This window comes from Pongo pygmaeus, chromosome 22, assembly GCF_028885625.2.
Source record: "Pongo pygmaeus isolate AG05252 chromosome 22, NHGRI_mPonPyg2-v2.0_pri, whole genome shotgun sequence".
In the NCBI taxonomy this organism is placed as follows: domain Eukaryota; kingdom Metazoa; phylum Chordata; class Mammalia; order Primates; family Hominidae; genus Pongo; species Pongo pygmaeus.
This window is the reverse complement of record NC_072395.2, coordinates 56541749-56561592: the sequence shown is the minus strand read 5'-3', so window position 1 is coordinate 56561592 and position 19844 is coordinate 56541749. Positions and strand designations below refer to the sequence as shown.

The following is a 19844-nucleotide window of genomic DNA, read 5'->3' as shown; positions in this document are numbered from 1 at the left end:
GAAAGAAGACCGCTCTGGAACCTTGACCCAGGTGACTTCATCACCAGCCTGGTATTGACTCTGTACTTTTAAGATGAGACCCTCTCAGCAAACAGCATAAAGTCAGGCTTTGGTATGGGAGTGTCGTCTACAAGATATCTTCTGGGCATGGACACTTGTTGGACTGTGGAGATAACCTTGAGGCTCTCGAGGTTTCATTAATCTTCTGTATTTTTTAGTTTTAATTTCATGTATTTATGGTCTGATCTTTATTATTTCTTTCCTTCTAGTATTTTTGAGTTTAGTTTGTTCTTACTTTTCTGTTTCCTTGGTGCGTCGTTAGATTGTTTATTTGGAGTCGTTCTACTTTTTCGATACAGGCATTTATTGCTATAAACTTCCCTCTTAGTATCGCTTTTGCCATGCCCTAGAGTTTTTGGTATGTTGTTTTTCCATTTTCATTTGTTTCAAGAAAATTTTAAATTTCTTCCCAATTTTTTCATTGACGCATTTGGTTGTTCAGGTGTATGTTGTTTAATTTCCATGTGTTTATATAGTTTCTGAGGTTCCTCTTGTTATTAATTTCTAGTTTTATTCTATTGTGGTCAGAAAAGATACTTGAGCTGGGCATAGTGGCCCATGCCTGTAATCGTAGCACTATGAGAGACTCAGGTGGGAGGACTGCTTGAGGTCAGGAGTTTCAGATGAGCCTGGGCAACGTGGCAAGATCCTATCTCTATGAAAAAAAAAGAAAAAGAAAAGCTATTTGATATGATTCTACTTTTTGAATTTGTTGAGACTTGTTTTGTGGTATAAGATGTTGTCTGTAATGGAGAATGTTCCATATGCTGATGAAAAGAATGTATATTCTGTAACAGTTGGGTGAAATGTTCTGTAAAGATTCAGGTCTATTTGGTCTAGTATGTAGTTTACCTCTGATGTTTCTTTGTTGATTTTTTTTTGGTCTGGATCATCTGGCCATTACTGAGAGTGGAATGTTGAAGTCTCTACTATTATTGTACTGCAGTCAATTTCTCCCTTTAGATTGATTAATGATTGATTTATATACTTGGATGCTGCTGTGTTGGGTGCATAGATATTTACAATTGTTATATCCTCTAGCTGAGTTGGTCCATTTTTCATTATATAGTGACTTGGTCTCTTTTCACAGTCTTTGACTTGTAGTCTATTTTATCTGATATAGATGTAGCTACTCCTGTTTTTTTTGGTTTCCAGTTGCGTAGATATCTTTTTCCACCCTTCACTTTCAGTCTGTATGTGCCTTTATGGGTGAAGTGGGTTTCTTGTAGGCAGCATGTAGTTGAGTCTTGTTTCTTTCCATTCAGCCACTCCATATTTCTTTTAATTAGAAAATTGAATCTGTTTATATTCAGTGTTACTATCGATAAATAAGGACTTATTACTGCTAATTTGTTGCTTGTTTCCTGGTTGTTTTGCAACTCCTCTCTTTTTTCTTGCTTTCTTACTGTCATCCTTTATGGTTAAGTGATTTTCTCTGGTGTGTTTTAGTTCATTGCTTTTTATTTTTAGTGCATCTATTACAGATTTTTGCTTTGTGATTACCATGAGGCTTACAAAAAAAATCTTTAGATATAACAAGTTATTTTAAAGAGATGACTTATCTTTGATCACAAAAAAATAGAAACAAAGACAAAACTAAAAATACCCCTATACTTTAACTCCATCCCCCATATTTTGACTTTTTGTTATCTCAATTTACGTGTTTATATTACCTGTCTTTTAATAGGTCGCTGTAGCTCTGATTGTTTCTGTTTCTAGGCTTCACACTAGAGTTTTGCGTGGATTGCACATCGTGAGTACAGTATTCGAGTATTCTGGGGTTGTCTGTGTACCAGTGTGTTTTATATTTATTTTATATGTTTATTTAAGTATTTCTTTTTCCAGTAGGTTTTATACCCTCAATTTTTTTTCTTTCTGCATGTTAGTGTGTTTTTCTTTCAGTTTGAGGAACTTCCTTTAGCATTTCTTCTAAGATAGGTCTGGTTGGTGGTAAATTCTCTCAGTGTTTGGGAAAGACTTCATTAGTCCTTCATATTTGAAGGATGGCTTTGCTGGATGCGATATTCTTGTATAGTGTTTTCTTTCTTTCAGAACCTTGAAAATATCATCCCACTCCTTCCTGGCCTATATGATTTCTTCTTCTTTTTTTTCTGAGACAGAATCTTGCTCTCTTGCCCAGGCTGGAGTGCAGTGGCACAGTCTCGGCTCACTGCAGCCTCCAGCTCCCAGGTTCAAGTGATTCTCCTGCCTTAGCCTCCCGAGTAGCTGAGACCACAGGCACGTGCCACCACGCCTGGCTAATTTCTGTTTTCTTAGTGGAGACAGGGTTTCACCATCTTGGCCAGACTGGTCTCAAACTCCTAACCTCAAGTGATCTGCCCGCCTTGGCCTCCCAAAGTGCTGGGATTACAGGCATGAGCCACTGTGCCCCGCCTGGCTTGTATAGTTTCTGTTGAGAAGTCTGTCGCTATATGAATTGGAGTTCCTTTGTTACTTGCTTCTTTTCTTTTGCTGTTTTTAAGTTTCTCTCTTTATTTCTGAATGTTGAGAATTTGATTAGTATGTACCTTGGGGTACACTCATTTAAATTGACTCTGGTGTTCTGTGGTCTTCCTATAGCTGGATATTTATATCTTAAGTTTTGGAAGTTTTCTGTTATTTCTTTGAATAAGCTTTCTACCCCTTATTGTTGCTCATCACCTTGTTGAACACCATAATTCTTAGATTGGGTCTTTTGAGGTAATTTTCTATATCTTGTAGAAATAGAATATTGGGTCTTTTGAGGTAATTTTCTATATCTTGTTCATTCCTTTGCTTTTTTCTTTTTCTCCTCTCTGTGTTTTTGGATAGCTTGTCTCTGAGCTCAGTGATTCTCTGATTGATCCATTCCGCTGTTGACAGCCTCAAATTAATTTTTCAGTTCAGCAAATGTATTTCTCAGTTCCAGGATTTCTGTTTGATGGTGATGGTGATGATGATGATGATGATGATGATGATGATTTTTTAGAGATGGGATCTTGCTCTGTTACCCAGGCTGGAGTCCAGTGGTACAATTCTAGCTCACTGCAACCTCGAACTCCTGGGCTCAAGCAATGCTTCCACCTCAGCCTCCTGAGTAGGTAAGACTACAGGCGATCACCACAGTGCTTGGCTAATTTTTTATGTTTTTTGTAGAGATGGGGTCTTGCTATGTTGCTGAGGCTGTTCTCAAACTCCTGGCCCCAAGGCCCCTATCTCAGCCTTCCACAGTGTTGGGATTACAGGCATGAGCCACTGTGCCCAGCAGTTTGATTGTTTTACGTTTCAATCTCTTTATTAAATTTCTGTGACAAGTTTCTGAATTACTTTTCTATGTTATCTTGGAGATCACTGAATTTCCTTAAAACTACTATTTTGAATTCTTGGTCAGAGAGCTCACATATTGCCATCTTGTTGGAGACAGTCACTGGTTCCTTGCTTTGTCTGTTTGGGGAGGCCATGGTTCCCTGTTTCCTGTTGTTTCTTATGGATATATGTCTATGTCTTTGCATTGAAAGAGTATTTATTCCAGTCTTGTCTGTCTTAGTTATTTTGGTTTTTACTGGATATGTTTACTTAGAGATTCTTTGTAATTTACTTGTTGAATTTCTTCCTTTTTTTCTGCTAGGTTGCTGCCTCTTTATAGGCACTAGATGGTGCCTTAAGCCCAGGTTTACCTTGGCTCTAGGGAACCATCAGAGTGTTGCCCATTCCGAATGGGGGAGGTCACAAAGAGGATAACCCGGCAGTGTGGGAATACTGGCAAGGCATCTGTGCCCAGGGGACCTGTGGGACATACCTTCTACTGTGTGCATCTGCTGAACGGCCACTCTGATTTGGTGTCTTCTCTGGCCAAGTTACAGAGCAGCATTTCCAGGGCTGGGAATAGTAGTTCTGCTTCCCCACTTTGCCTCTGGCTATCCTCAGGGATAGTTTCCCTTCAGGTACTTACAGTGCTTCCCATGGGTTGAAGCAGGGACAGGTCTTCTGCCAGGGAACCTAAGATGGTGGGACAGTAGTTGTTCACTTCCATCTGCTTTTTCCAGTGTAGCAACTGAGTTGGGGAAATTTTCCTCACGCTTGGTGCTGGGCACATTATGGAAACGGGTGTCACAGGTATGAAAGTCCAGTTGTCTTACTGTCTGTTCAGAGTTTTTTTCACTTGTCTGTTGCCGTGAGAGCTGTTTGATCCTCATATTTAGAGTTCTGGGATATTGCTGCTGATAATCTTGGAGCTGCTGTATGTTCGTTTTTGGTTTTCTTTTGGGAAGCAGTGAAGCCAACTTGCTTCTATGCCATCGTTTGGAACCAGAAACTCCTTGTTGCCCATATTTTAATTGGGTTATTTTCCTTTCTGTTACTGAGTTGTAAGAGGTATTTGTAATATACTAGTACCTTATCAGAGATATGATTTTGAAATACAGCCATACCTCAGAGATACTGTAGGTTTGGTTCCAGATGACTGCAATAAAGCAAATAGCACAATAAAGTGAGTCACATGAAATTTTTGGTTTCCCAGCATATACAAAAGTTGTGTTTACAGTGTACTTTAGTCTGTTAAGTATGAAATTAGCTGGGTGTGGCGGTGTAGGCCTGTAGTCCCAGCTACTCAGGAGGTTGAGGGTGCAGTGAGCTGTGATTGTGTCACTGCACTCCAGCCCAGGTGACAGAGTAAGATTCAAAAAAATAAAAAAAGAATTTTATAGCTTTAATTCTTTTTTTTTTTCTTTTTTTGAGATGGAGTCTTGCTCTGTCGCTTAGGCTGGAGTGCAGTGGTGCGATCTCCACTCACTGCAAGCTCCGCCTCCCGGGTTCACACCATTCTCCTGCCTCAGCATCCTGAGTAGCTGGGACTAAGGCGCCCGCCACCGCGCCCGGCTAATTTTTTTTTTTTTTTTTGTATTTTTAGTAGAGACGGGGTTTCACCATACTAGCCAGGATGGTCTTGATCTCCTGACCTCGTGATCTGCCCGCCTCAGCCTCCCAAAATACTGGGATTACAGGCGTGAGCCACCACGCCCCGCCAGCTTTAATTCTTATATTCAGATATTTGATCCATTTTGAGTTTATATTTGTATATGGTGTGTGGTAGGTATCCAGCTTCCTTCCTTTGCATGTGAATATCCAGTTGTTTTAGCACCATTTGTTCAAAAGATTATTCTTTTATCATTTCTCCATTGATTTGTCTTGGCACCTTTGTTGGAATTCAGTTGACCATAAATGTGAGGATTTATTTCTGTCCTCTCAGTTCTACCATTGATTTACATGTCTGTCATTCTGCCAATACCCTATTATTACTTTTTTTGCTCAAAATAAGATGAAATTATTACAGTCTAAAGCAAAAGTATCAGACATAGTGCGTCTCAACTCTGTACATCCTTTTCAGCATGAATAATTGACACCAGATTCTTTTTTTTTTTAAATGGGGTCTCACTCTAATCGCCCAGGCTGGAGTACAGTGGCGTGATCATAATTCACTGTAGCCTCAAACTCCTGGGTGCAAGCAATCCTCCCACCTCAGCCTGGGTAGCTGGGACTATAGGCATGAGCCACACCTAGCTAATTTTTATTTTTATTTTGTAGAGATGGGGTCTCACTATGTTGCCTAAGACTCATCTCAAACTTCTAGGCTCAAGTGATCCTCCTACCTTGGCCTCCAAAAGTATTGGGATTATAGGTGTGAGCCACTGTGCTTGGCCCAGATTTATTTCCTTTTTTGTTTGAGACTGAGTTTTGCTCTGTTGCCCAGGCTGGAGTGCAGTGGCACCATCTCGGCTCACTGCAACCTCTGCCTCCCGGGTTCAAGTGATTCTTCTGCCTCAGCCTCCTGAATAGATGGGATTACAGGTGCATGCCACCACACCTGGCTAATTTTTGTATTTTTGGTAGAGACGGGGTTTCTCCATGTTGGCCAGGCTGGTCTCAAACTCTTGACCTCAGGTGATCCACCCGCCTTGGCCTCTGAAAGTACTGGGATTACAGGTGGGAGCCACCGTACCTGGCCCCATTTCTTAAATTATGTAATTACTATACTAACCTCTAGAATTACCTCTAAACACTTTTAATGAAAAATGAACCTAGAAAAACCATTTTAACAGAAAAATTAACTGGGAGTTTTTTAATTTTGGTAGATGGTAACAAAGTCAATTCTGTAGGCCCTGAATTGACTCACAAGCATTCTAGATAGATTAAATATCAGTAAGCAAAGTACAAATTACCATGTAAAACAAAGAAATTCCAACAGATTGACAAATACTGAAGCTGTGTAGAAGTTTATTCACATTTATTTTACTTTGTAGTTCATGTTTTAGTGATATTTAATGAAATGCAGCATTGGCATTTGCAGTTGCAATACTGGATATATGATACAGACTTCATTTACCAGTACATTTGTTGTGTTGGGCATTGTTGCTTGCTATGATATATATATATATATATTTTTTTTTTTTTTTCTTCAGCGATGTATTAGTAATGTTTCTATTTTCTATTGCTGTGTAACAAACCTCCTCAAAATATAAAGTCTTAAAATTTATCTTGCTCGTAGGTCTACAGTTTGGTCAGGCTTGGAAGGGACAGTTTGCTGCTGCTGCTCTCCAACATCTGGGTTTCTGCTGGGTTTCAGTATATTATCTGAGGTTATTTACATGAATAATGCTTTCCCCTGAAAAGCTACCTAAAAGCTATCTTTTATGTGTTTCTGATGCCAAATGCTTACTTGCTTTGTTTTTCTCCTAAAATATTTCCTTAGTAAAACTAGAATGTGTCATATTCTGGAAAATGTACCTATCAGGTTAAAATTCATTGACCAAAGAAGGTAAGTTTATGTCATGGAAAGGTCCTGTCCTCAGTAAAGTTATGGCTGTCATCAAAGTGTGTACTTGAAGACACTGCACCAATGATATGGTTAAAATGCTGCAAAGACAAGTAGAAAGGGGGAAAAATCTGTTAGGTTTGGTGGACTCTACTGTCCCTCTTGTGGTCCATCTGGGACCAGGTGAACAAAAGTAAATAGTAATGTCAAAGATCTGAGTTCGCGAAGCTGGCCTGGTAACATGAAATTTTATATTCTGCCATCAGATTACATCCAGTCAAAGGCAGAGAAATAAGTGATAAAACTCAACTTCCATTTTTCATAATTCTTAGCAAGCCAAAAATAGAAGAAGACTTCTTTAAACTGATAAAGGGTATCTACCAGAAACAGATCAGACATCACACTTAACTGTGAATTTTTAGAAGCGTTTCCATTAAAATCAGGAGCAAGGCAATGCTGCTGCCCCATCTCTTTTCCACCTTGGTCTCATCATTTGGCTTAGAAATCTTAGTCAGTTTGAATCATGCTTTACTGTCAGACCCAACTAAAGAAAACTCTTAACAAACACATACATAAATGCACTTGGATCATTGAATACTTCGAGGTATTTGGAAATGTTGATGGAGCCAGTAATGGCTGCAGCACTGCCCATTGGGAGCAGTGTAATTACTCGGTCTGGTCTTCAGGCCGATTCATAGGGCCTCAGGCATGAAGAAATGGGATACTTGCTGTTCCACAATGGGACATAAAATTGAAAAAATAAGTTTTCTTCAAAATCCATTTTCATACTTTTTTTTGACTACATATAATTTCAGTTTTGTATCATGGCTAAAAGTTATTAGCAAATATAGATTGAATATTCCTTATCTGAAATGCCCGGGACCAGAAGTGTTTTGGATTTTGGAATACTTGCATTATACCTACTGGTTCAACACTCTAATTCAAAAATCTGAAATCTGCAATGCTCTGTGAGCGTGACCTTTGTGTGTCTTTGTCAGTGCTCAAAAATGTTTAGATTTTGGAGCATTTTGGATTTTGGGTTTTCAGATTACGGATGCCATTAAAAGTGAATTTTCACATCCTTAGTCCCAGATAAGGTAATCAGCCCCCACCTTATGTTTGGACCCTGACTGCCTGCAGCTGCTTAATGCAGCACTCTGGAGCATGGTGACTGCAGACTTGGTTAGATTCCAGGGCTCTGTTTCACTCTTTCAGCGCTTGCTAATCACAGTGCACATTACTTAATATTTCAGTAACTCTTGTGGTTGTCAGTGATTCTTTCTGAGCTGTCATTTTTGTTGATAATACTTTTTTTTTTTTTTGAGACAGGGCTTTGCTCTGTCACCCAGGCTGGAGTGCAGTGGCATGATCATGGCTCACTGCAGCCTCTACCTCCTGGGCTCAAGCAATCCTTCTGCCTCCACCTCCTGAATAGCTAGGACTACAGGTGCACACACCATGCCCGGCTAATTTTTAAATTTTTTGTAGAGATAGGGTCTTGCTGTGTTGCCCAGGCTGGTCTTGAACTTGTGGCCTCAAGCAGTCCTCCCACCTCAGTCTCTCAAAATGTTGGGATTACAGGTGTGAACCACCATGCCTAGCAATTTCATTTGTAAATGCCTCGTTGTCAGCTGTGTTTTCATTAGGTCTTTTAGAAGAAAAACAGCAACAAATACTCTGTTCTGCACAAAATTGTCTAGGTTCTGAGTGATAATGATCTTGATGCTTTGTTTCATTTTCTGTTGCAGATGTTGCTGCTATAGCATGTGGTCGTGAATTCTTGGTTAATTCAAGCCGGGTGCTCTTGGACACCATATTGCAGCTTCTGGGAGACTTGAAGCCAGGACAGTGTACCAAACTCAAAGTGTATGGTGGATGATTTTACAAAGTTAATTCTATTTACATACTAATTAGGCTGTGCTGAGTGGGCCTCTCTTCAAGTCAACACAGTTAATTTTGGTGGTAGTTTTAACAACTAGAAGAAATCAATTGCCTGGAGAAGTTAAGGGCATGCACTGTCTCTTAAATAGCATTTTAGAAAATAAATTTAAGGAAGGAATGTTCTCGCCTTAGAGCAATCAGTGAGTCCCAGTACTATCACACGGTACTTCATGGTTATGTCAAAATGAATTTAAATAGGTATCTGTTATGGTAGCACCGCACTTCCAGGTACTAAAATCTGTATTTGTTTTCTATTTTTATGTAACAAATTATCACCAACTTGGCGGCTAAAACAACACCATTTATTATTTCATAGTTTGGTAAGTCAGAAGTCTGAGTGGGTTTGAGAGGTTCTCTGCATAGGTCAAAAGTGAGGTGTTTTCCAGGGTGGGATCTTTTGAGAGAATCTGGGGGAGGAATCTGCTTCTGGGCACTTTGAAGTGGCTGGCGGAGTCCAGTGTCTTGGTTTCTAGGACCGAGTTCCCTGTTTCCCAGCTGGCTGGTCAGCTGTGGGTCAGTGGCTGAGGGAGCTTGCATTGCTTCTCACAGGGGCCCCATCTTCAAGCCATAGTCGCTCATTGAATCCTTCCCATGTTTCCAGTCTCTGAGACTTCCTCTTCTGCTACCAGCAAGATGAAACTCTGCTTTTATTCTTTTGTTAAAAAATTTACTTCAGGAAGGCAAAAACTCTGCTTCTTATAGATTTATGTGTTTAGATTAGGCATACCTGGATAAACTCCTTTTGATTAACTCTTGAGTCAGCTGGTTAGTAACCTTAACTACATCTACAGAATCCCCTTTTCCAGGCAATGACATAATCAGCATGTGATAATTTATAGTCCCAGAGATTAGGGCAGGAAATCTTGGGGAGAGGGGCAGTGTAGGATTCTGCCACTCACACTGTTCATTCTGAGTGTTGCCTTTGACTTCTTAGAGCATCTTTATTTTTTAATTATTTTTTTAAAGAGACCGAGTCTCTACATACATTGCCCAGGCTGGCCTCAAACTCTTAGGCGTTCAAGTAATCCTTCCACCTCAGCCTCCTGAGTAGCTGGGACTACAGGCATGTGCCACCATGCCCTGCTGTGGAGCACTTTTTTTTTTTTTTTTTTTGAGACGGAGTCTCACTCTGTCACCCAGGCTGGAGTGCAGTGGCGTGATCTTGGCTCACTGCAAACTCCGCCTCCCGGGTTCACACCATTCTCCTGCCTCAGCCTTCCGAGTAGCTGGGATTACAGGCGCCTGTCACCATGCCCAGCTAATTTTTTGTATTTTTAGTAGAGATGGGGTTTCACCGTGTTAGCCAGGATGGTCTCGATCTCCTGACCTCGTGATCCGCCCGCCTCGGCCTCCCAAAGTGCTGGGATTATAGGCATGAGCCACCGCGCCCGGCCTAACACTTTTTAAAAGTAAGAGCTTCTGTAAAGTCTGTGCCAGGTGCTTCCAACACCTGTGTAATCCTGGCCTCGATGTCGCTTGTTTTTTTCCCATGAGAGTTGAGATTTTCCTGTTTCTTCATATGCCAAGTAATTTTGGATTTATCCTGGACATTTATGTGATCACTGGTCTTGTTTAAATCCTTGGGAAATGCTGGTGTTTATATTTTCACAGGCAGTCAACCCCTTTGGGTCAGATTCCAGCCAGCCTTTTCTCTGTTTGGTTTCAGTGTGTCGTCCTGTTTTCAGAGTCTTTACAGTGCTACTGGAACTGCCCCTCATGAGTACCGCCCAGTGGCCAGTCTGAGACCTGGGTGGTCTGGATCTTAGGTTCAGAGTCTTTCAGATGCTGTTTATGATCAGATCCACACAGGCACAACTTGGGATGAGGCCAGGAATTTATAAACAACTTTGTGGGGTCACTTTTCTGAGCTGTTAACTCTCTGGGTACACTTTAGTTACCTGGGACTGCCTTTTCCAGTCCCCCAGCTGGAATGCTACGGCTTCATATACCCTGCTGTGTCCAAGTGCCTGCGACTCAGCCCTCATCCCGCCCTGCGACAGGAGTTGAGAAGCTCTTAGAGCTTTCAGGTGTAAGGAAAAAATTCCTTTCCCCCACAGTTTGAGTTACCTGGGGGATGTCCCCACCGCTACTGTGCTTGGTTGCTGGCAGAAGACCCCTTTCCCACTCCGTGAGCCTCACTAGAGACCTTCTCCTGGTGCTCTCTGTGTGGCTCAGGGCTACTTCTGGGTTTTGGAGCTCCCTCGAGTCCAGGCCAGGGACACTAGAGGAAAAAGTGGTAAACTCTCTGCTGGTTTAGTGGTTCTTAAAATTTTGATCTTCTTCCCCTATCTGCCTGCTACTGTTTACTTTTCAGAGTCCTCAAATAGCTGCTTCATGTGTTCTCTTTGGAATTTATAGCTGCATTCAGTGGAAGTGAGACTGGAGGGTATGTTCAGGCCATCTTATCCAGAACCAAGCTTTCTAGTCCATTTTAATATTTTTTGCTAACAAATACGTATACATACATAATACATATAATACAGTGTAACATATATGCAAAAGAATTTTTTTTTTTTTTTGAGACAGAGTCTTGCTTTGTAACCCAGGCTGGAGCACAGTGGTATGAACATGGCTCACTGCAGCCTCGACCTCTTAGGCTTAAGTTATCCTCCCAGCTCAGCCTTCTGAGTAGCTGGGACCATCGGTGCATGCCACCATGCCTGGCTAATTGTTAAATTTTTAAAATTTTTTTATAGAGACAGGGTCTCTCCATGTTGCCCAGGCTGGCATAGATGGTTTTGTTTGGGGGTATAATTTTACAAATTGCTTGTGGATCTAGTTCATTCCTTTTAAGTGCCTTGCATCAAAGGAGATGTAATATTTGGATTATCCTTCCCTGACTGATGGGCATTGAAGTTACTTTCGGGTTTTACTTGACAAATATAATGCCGTAGTGAACATCCTTGATAAACTCTTTGCTAACCTGTCTGAGAGTTCTCTAGGAGTTTTCCCAGAAGAAATATTTGAGAAGTAGGACATGGAGATTTTCAATTTGATGAGATGCTGCCAAACTGGTCACCATAGTGTACATTTCTACCTGTACCATGTCAGTGTTCGTGTTTCCCACGTCCTTGTCAGCACTTTGCTATTTATTATATTCCTTTAAAGAAAAAAAATATATGTGTATATGGAGAGAGAGAGAGCTGCCGGGGGAAGAGGGGGAGAGACAGGGTCTTGCTGTGTTACCCAGGCTGGAGTGCAGTGGTGCAATCACGGCTCACTGCAGCCCCGACCTCCGGGGCTCAAGTGATCCTCCCATCCCAGCCTCCCAAGTAGCTGGAGTCCCAGCTACTCTGCACGCCACCATGCCCAGCTAATTTTTTTTTTTTGGTATTTTTTGTAGAGACAGGGTCTCACCTTGTTGCCCAGGCTTGTCTCAAACTCCTAAGCTCAAGTGATCCACCTACCTTGGCCTCCCAGAGTGTTGGGATTATGGCGTGAGCCACTGCACCTGGCCTTAAAGAGTATTTTTATCATCCACCTATCATCTGTGTGTCTTCGTCCTTCTCTCCCTTCCTTCAGATTTAGATTGCCAGTGAGGTTGAGGCTCTTCACATGTTTGTGCCATTCCAGTTCTTCCTTTGAGTCACCTCTCTGTGTCTTGTACCCACCTTCCTGTTGGGCTGCGTTTTTCTTAGTGATCTGCTGTAGGCCTTTGTGTGTGCTGGATACTAATCCATTACCTCTTCTGCTTCTATGGTCTGTACAAGGTCCATATTTATGGGCCAGCTAAAGTCCCCCTTCAACTTCCAAGGCAAAGCTGTGTGTGAGGGCTGGGTCACTTCTAGCCTCTCTGGTTCCAGTCCCTGGAGCTCTGTGCCTTTGGGTCCTGGTGAGCTCTTGTTGATTGCAGTGGGAGATGGGGAGAATTGCCTTCAGAGCCATTCACTGACTTTCTTGGCAGTCTTCCATTTGGCCACTGAGCAAAGCTGCGTGTTTAGCCTCTATCCTGACTCGGGATCTCAGCATGCACCAGCCTGAGAGGGGCCTTCCCCCTGGGATCTTTGGCTGCCTTCCAACATGCTCATGGCTTGTTCCCTCTCACCGCATCTCCAAGGCACTGTTCTCCCCTCTTTTCACCTCCCCCACTTCACTAATGCCCACCCTTGAGTCCTCTGGAGCCCCAGGACCTTTCGCATGCTATAAATCAGCCTCTTTTCTTCCTTGCCTGCCCCTGCCTTGGATATAGCTTGCCTCTCTCTGGGGAACTGTACTTTCACTGCCACTTTCATGATCGAAGGTCACTCATTTTCAGCAGTTAGTACCTTAGACCCAGAGATAGGGGTTATTTTCTTCCTAGTTGCGCATTTTTTAAAAAGATTTAAATTTAAATTTTAGATTCAGGGGGTACATGTGCAGGTTTGTTACAAGAGTATATCGTGTGATGCCAAGGTTTGGGCTTCTATTGAATCTGTCATTCAGATAGTAGATATAGTATCCAATAGATTTTTCAGTCCTTGTTCCTGTCCCTCCCTCTCTCCTTTTGGAGTCTCCAGTGTCTCTTGTTCCCATCTTTATGTCCATGTATACCAAGGGTTTAGCTCCCACTTACAAGTGAGAACATGCAATATTTGGTTTTCTACTTCTGGATTAATTCGCTTAGGATAAGAGGATGCAGCCTCCAGCTGCGTCCATGTTGCTGCAAAGGACATGGTGGTGGTCTTTCTTTCTGGCTGCGTAGTATTCCATGGCTTATATGTACCACATTTTCTTTATCCAATCCACTGTTGATGGACACCTAGGTTGATTCTATGTCTTTGCTATTTTTGTTTTGTTTAGTTTTATTTTTGAGACAGGGTCTGGGTGTTCCATCCACACTGGCATGCAGTGGTGCTATGTTATCTCACTGCAGTCTGAAACTCCTGGGCTCAAGCAATCCTTCTGCCTCGGCCTCCCAAGTACTTGGGATTACAGGCATGTGACATCACACCTGGCTAATTAAAAAAAAGTATATATTTTTTTGGTAGCGATAGGGGTCTCACTTTCTTGCCCAGGATAGTCTTGAACTCCTGAACTCAAGTGAACCTTTCACCTCAGCCTCCCAAAGTGCTGGGATTTCAGGCATGAGCCACCACTTATCTTTGCTATTGTGAGCAGTGCTATGATAAACTTATAAGGGCAGGTGTCTTTTTGGTAGAACAATTTTATTTTCCTTTGGCTATTTACCAAGTAATGAGATTGCTGGGTTGAATGCTAGGTCTGTTTTTAGTTCTTTGAGAAATCTCCAGACTGCTTTCCATAGGTGCTGAATTAACTTACATTCCCACCAACAGTGTATAAGAGTTCCCTTTTTTCAGTAGTTTTGCCAACATGATGTTTTTTGACTTTCTAATAATAGCCATTTTGACCGATGTGAGATAGTATCTCATTGTGGTTTTGATTTGTATTTCCCTGATGACTAGTGATGTTGGGCATTTTTTCATGTTTCGTTGGCTGCTTATATGTTTTCTTTTAAGAAGTGTCTGTTCTTGCCCTTTGCCTGCTTTTTAATGAGGTTGTGTTTTTTTTTCTTGTTGATTTGTTTAACTTAACTTCCCTATAGATTCTGGATATTAGACTTTTGTTGGATCCATAGTTTGTGAATATTTTCTCCCATTCTGTAGGTTGTCTGTTTACTCTGTTGATAGTTTCTTTTGCTATGGAGAAGCTCTTTATTTTAATTAGGTCCCAATTGTCAGTTTTTGGTTTTGTTGCAATTGCTTTTGAGGACTCAGTCAAATTCTTTGCCTAGGCCGATGTCCAGAAGACTATTTCCTAGATTTTGTTCTAGGACTTTTATAGTTTGAGGTCTTACATTTAAGTCCTTAATCCATCTTGAGTTAATTTTTATCTGTGGTTAGAGGTAGGGGTCCAGTTTCATTTGTTTGCATATGGTTAGCTATTTTTCCCAGCATCATTTATTGAACAGGGAGTCCTTTCCTCATTGCTTATTTTTGTCAATTTTGTCAAAGATCCATTGGCTGTATGTGTGCAGCTTTAATTTCTGGGTTCTGTATTCTGTTCCATTGGTCTATGTGTTTATTTTTGTACCAGTGTTATGCTGTTTTAGTTAGTGTAGCCTGGGGGTATAGTTTGAAGGTGGCCAATGTGATGGCTCTAGCTTTGTTCCTTTTTCTTAGGGTTGCTTTGGCTATTTGGGCTCTTTTTTGGTTCTATAAGAATTTTAGAAGAGTTTGTTCTAATTCTATGAAAAATGATCTTGGTAATTTAATAGCAATAGCATTGAATCTGTAGATTGCTTTGGGCAGTTTGGACATTTTCATGATATTGATTCTTCCAGTCCATGAACATGGAATGTTTTTTCAGTTGTATCATCTATGATACTTCTTTCAGCAGCGTTCTGTAGTTCTTCTTGAAGAGATCTTTCACCCCCTTGGTTAGATGTATTCCTAGGTTTTGTGTGTGTGTGTGGCTGTTATAAATAGGATTGTGTTCTTGATTTGGCTCTCAGCTTGAACCTTTTTTTTTTTTTTTTTTTTTTGAGACAGGGTCTCACCCTTTTACCCAGGCTGGAGTGCAGTGGCATAATCACGGCTCACTGCAGTCTCGATCTCCTGATCTCAAGCGATTCTCCTGCCTGAGCATCCTGAGTAGCTGGGACTACAGGTGTGTGCCATCACACCTGACTAATTTCTGTAGTTTTTTGTAGAGACAGGGTTTCGCCATGTTGCACAAGCTGGTCTCGAACTCCTGAGCTCAAGTGAGCCGCCTTCCTTGGCTCTTCCCAAAGTGCTGGGACTACAGGCGTGAGCTACCACACCTGGCCTCCAGTTCTGTGTTGAATAGGTGTGGTAAGAGTGGATATCTCTGTCTTATTCCAGTTCTTAGGGGAAGTGTTTCTTCTAGCTGCCCATTTTAATTTTTAATGAAATGTCCCAGAATGCTCATTTTTAAAAGGCTGTTTCTCTTCCAATCTCATGCAAATTTTTTTCCTCCTTGAAAATTCAAGCAACCAGTTGCTCTCTTCACATCCAGCCTTTCTCATCACTGTACTTTTCTGGCCATCCAGGCATTTCCCTTGTTCACTGAGTACTGGCTTGTTGGTGTCCGCCTCCCCATTTCCTGCTATCTTGAATGACTTGAACATGTTTACAGGTGATTCATTCAACAATCTAATTTCAAGGTCACCTGCCTTTCTCAGCTCCCAGATTTGCTGTGCCCTTCACTGTGGCAATAGTCTGCCTTGAGCCAGACGCTGCACATAGTCACCAGGTAAACACTGCTGTGGCACTCAGGCCGCACCTCCTCTCCTCCCTGCCTCCTTTTCCTACCATTGTTCCCTCTAAACTGCAAGCCCTCCTGCTCCTCCTCCCTCCTCTTTCCTCCTGCTCACACCATTGCCTCCGTGGCCTCCCCTCCCTCTAGCTCACCCAGCCCCAGTGTGCACCACATTTCCCGATGCTTTCAACCTTGGATCAGCCCAGCCATCCTTCTCTGTTCCTACAGCTGGGGCTGTTTAGTGAGGTTTGGGAAGAAGCTTTCTTGTGTGCACGGGCTCTCGTCATTTCTCCTGGTTTCCAGCACCCCGGAATCCTCTTCTATGTCCTTTCAGCTCCCACTCATTTCCACATTGGTGGAGGCAGACCTCGGGTGTGACCCTCACGGCCTCCCTGCTCTGCTCTTCCTTGGCAGGTGGGTGTCCCAGCAGGCGGCTTTACTTCCTGCCGCACAGAGGCAAGGGCGTGAGTGTGGCTGCCTCAGCTTGGCCCTCCCTTGTTTATTCCACTCACCTTTGCTTTTTCTTCTCATGTGTCAGAGGCACATATGGCCTGGATGTGTGTGTGTGGTGTGGGTGTGTATATGTGGGGGGGGCGTGGGGAAATGAGGATGTATTTGGGTGTGGTGTATGTGTATGTGGGTGTCTTTTGGGGTGTCTGGTGTGTATGGTGTGTATGTGTTTGTGTGGGGCATGTTTATGGTGTGAGTGTGAGGGAATGTGTGTGGTGTGTGTGTATATATGTTGGGGGGAGGTGGGTGTCGTGATGTGTGTGACTGTGGTGTGTTTGTATATGTGGGACTATGGGGGATTGGGATGTGTGTATTGTGTGTGGGGGAGGAGATGTGGGTGTGGCATGCATGGTGTGTGTGGCTATGTGAGGGGGATGTGTGTGTGTGGTATGTGTATGTTGGGGGATGTTTGTGGTGTGTATGTACATGTGGAGGGTATGGGGTATGTGTGTTTGTGGGAGGCGTGTGGGGGGATATGTGTGGGGGTGTGTGTGTGTGTGTGGGTGTGGCGTGTGGGGGTGTGTGGGCTGCATATGTGGGGGTGTGTGTATGTGTGTGTGTAGGAGTGTGTGTGGTGTGGGGAATGTGGGTGTGTGTGGTATGTGTGGTGTGTGTGTGGTGTGGTGTGTGTGTCGGGGGGTGGGTGATGTGTGTTTGTGGGCTCTGTCAGCCAAGGCTGGGGCAGTTAGTGCAGTCAGCTGGTATGTTGTGTATGGTGTGTGGGGTGTGATGTGTGTGTGATCTGTGGTGTGTGATGTGGGTGTGTGATGTGTATAGTGTGTGGTGTGTGTCTGGTGTGTGGTATGTGTGTGATGTGGGTGTGTGGGCTCTGTCTGGGGAAGTTAGTGCAGTCAGCTGGTGTGTGTGTGCTGTGTGTGGTGTGTGTGATGTGTGTGTGGTATCTGTGTGGTGTGTGTGTGATGTATGTGTGTTGTGTGGTGTGTGTGATATGTGTGTGGTGGGTATGTGGTGTGTGTGATGTGTGTGTGGTGTCTTATGTGTGTGGTGTGTGTGGTGTGTGTGGTGTGTAGTGTGTGTGTGGTGTATGGTGTGTGATGTCTTTGTGTGGTATGTGATGTGTCTTTGTGGTGTGTGTAGTGTGTGTGTGATGTGTGTGGTGTGTAGTGTATGGTGTGTATGTGGTGTGTGTGTGTGGTGTGTGTGGTGTGTGATGTGTGGTATGTGTGGTGTGTGGTGTGTAGTGTGTGGCATGTGTGTGGTGTGTGGTGTGTGTGGTGTGTCATGTGCGAGTGGTGTGCGTATGGTGTGTGAGTGGTGTGTGTGTGGTGTCTGAGATGTGTGTGAGTGCAGTGTATAGTGTGTGTGTTTGTGGTGTGTGGTGGTGTGTGTGTGGTGCGAGGTGTGGTGTGTGTGGTGCAGGGTGTGGTGTGTGTGCTGTATGATGTGTGTGGTGTGTGGTGTATGATGTGGTATGTGTAGTGTGTGTATGGTGGTGTGTGTATATTGGTGTGTGTGTGATGTGTGTGGTGTGGTGTGTGTATGGTGTGGTGTGTGTAGTGTGTGTGGTGTGTGCATGGTGTGTGTGTGGGGTGTGTATGGTGTGTGTGTAGTGTGTGTGGTGTGTGTGTATGGTGTGCATGCTGTGTGGTGTGTGTGTGGTGTGTGTGTGTGGTGTGGTGTGTGTGTGTGTGGTTTGTGTGGTGTGTGTGATGTGTGTGAGTGGTGTGTGGTGTGGGGTGTGTGCTGTGGTGTGTGTGTGTGTAATCCTCCTGCCTCTGTGTTGAGCCTTCCTCTGGGATGTGTCCTGTTGCCTGTCATTTCTTGCTCCAGTATTTCCAGCGCTCCCGCTCCACTGGCTCCTGTTCAGCCTTTTGTCTCCCAGGCCATGGCTGCCCTTTCAAACCACTAGCCAGCCTGGGTTTACCATGACATGTTGCATTTTCCCAGAATGCAGAGCTGGCTCGTGGAGTGTTCTTTTTGCCTCCCCCTGAAATCCCTGTGGGCCCTGCAGGTCAGTGGTAGATCAGACTCGATTCTGCTATTGGGCCACATGTCCATGTCTTTTGTGGCAAACATTCATAGGGTTGTACATGGGACATTGTTGTGACTCAGCCTCTGTGAGTTCTTTCAGTGGCATAGCCTCCCCAGCCATATGGTTTCGGGCTGTTCCTAGTTTATCTGCCTTTTTTGTGAAGACTCTGTTTTTAACTCTCCAAATCTAGGAACTTCCAGCATATGGTGGCCAGACACACCAGCTGACCTTGGAGGCCCCTGAAGGTGGTTGGTGCTGCCAGCAGGATGACTGGATTCTGTTTACTGTAGTGGTCGTAGCTTTTCAGTCTTGACAGCCATACCTCACGGGTAATTTTCCCCATTCCCATCAGCGTCTCAGGTGTCTGCTGGAAATGGCCACTTGACAGAACTGTGTGCAGGGTGAGCTCTGTCAGCCAAGGCTGGGGCAGTTCAGTGCAGTCAGCTGGTGGCATGCCCCTGGCAGGGTCCTGTCTGTTTTGTCTCTATGTATTTCTCCTTAGTCATTCAGCCATGGAATGACACGTGTCAGGAGCGTCCCCCATCGTCACCACCTCAGTCCATTTCCTTCCCCTCCGGCCACTGGTCACCCAGGCTTGTGCTCCCAGGGCCTGGTGTGGGCAGGATCTGTGCTGTGCCTGGACCTTGGGATTGCGGGGGGGCCCTGAGCGCTGTCCTGGCACTGAGCTGCATGTGGAGGGCCCAAAGTCTCCTTTCTGTGGCTCCTCTTTCTCCACTGCTGTGACATAACCCTGGCGTTTCCGTTTTCCTTGATACTTGGTAACACTTAGGCAACTGCAATTATTATTATTATTTTTTATTAGACTTGTGGATTTCTCCAGCTTTAAAGTTTCCCTTCCTTTTTTTGTACTTCCTTATGGAGGCCAGGTTATTTTTTTTCCTCACTGCCCACGCTGCCTATGATTTTACCAGTCCTTGTTGAGTAGGCCATGAAAGGCCTTCTCACATCTACACTAGCGGCTCCTCAGGTCAGACCTGCTGGAGGTGTTATTGAAGGGGATGGCAGAAGGCCCAGAATTTAAGGTGGTTCTTCATCCGGAGTGAGGAGAGAGGCCTCTGGGGTGGGAGCTACCCACATTCCTGAATGGTCACTTGGTTCTCAGGATAACACTCTCCTTGGATTTGCAGTTGGGGTGCAGTGTCTATGACGAGAACACCTCTGCTTTTACTAAGCTGAGGTAACTGACACAGTGCATTTCACTGTCATGGGCCGGAGAATATTTGGCATGTGTGGGAGAACAGTGGCTCAGCAAGGTTTTCTCATCCAGGCACAGGGTGGAGGGTTACAGAAATGCCTCTTGGAGTTTGGGCT

General features: G+C 43.6%; 1 protein-coding gene across 3 annotated transcripts in view; it reads left to right on the top strand.

Moving 5' to 3' along the window:
- Positions 1 to 19844, top strand: part of HSF2BP (heat shock transcription factor 2 binding protein) — a 127514-nt gene that overhangs the window by 36165 nt on the left and 71505 nt on the right. For all 3 annotated transcript variants that reach the window (XM_054468924.2, XM_054468923.2, XM_054468925.2), the window contains exon 7: positions 8599 to 8716. In XM_054468924.2, coding sequence (XP_054324899.1) covers positions 8599 to 8716 — 118 coding nt within the window. The remainder of the gene's footprint in view (positions 1 to 8598; positions 8717 to 19844) is intronic.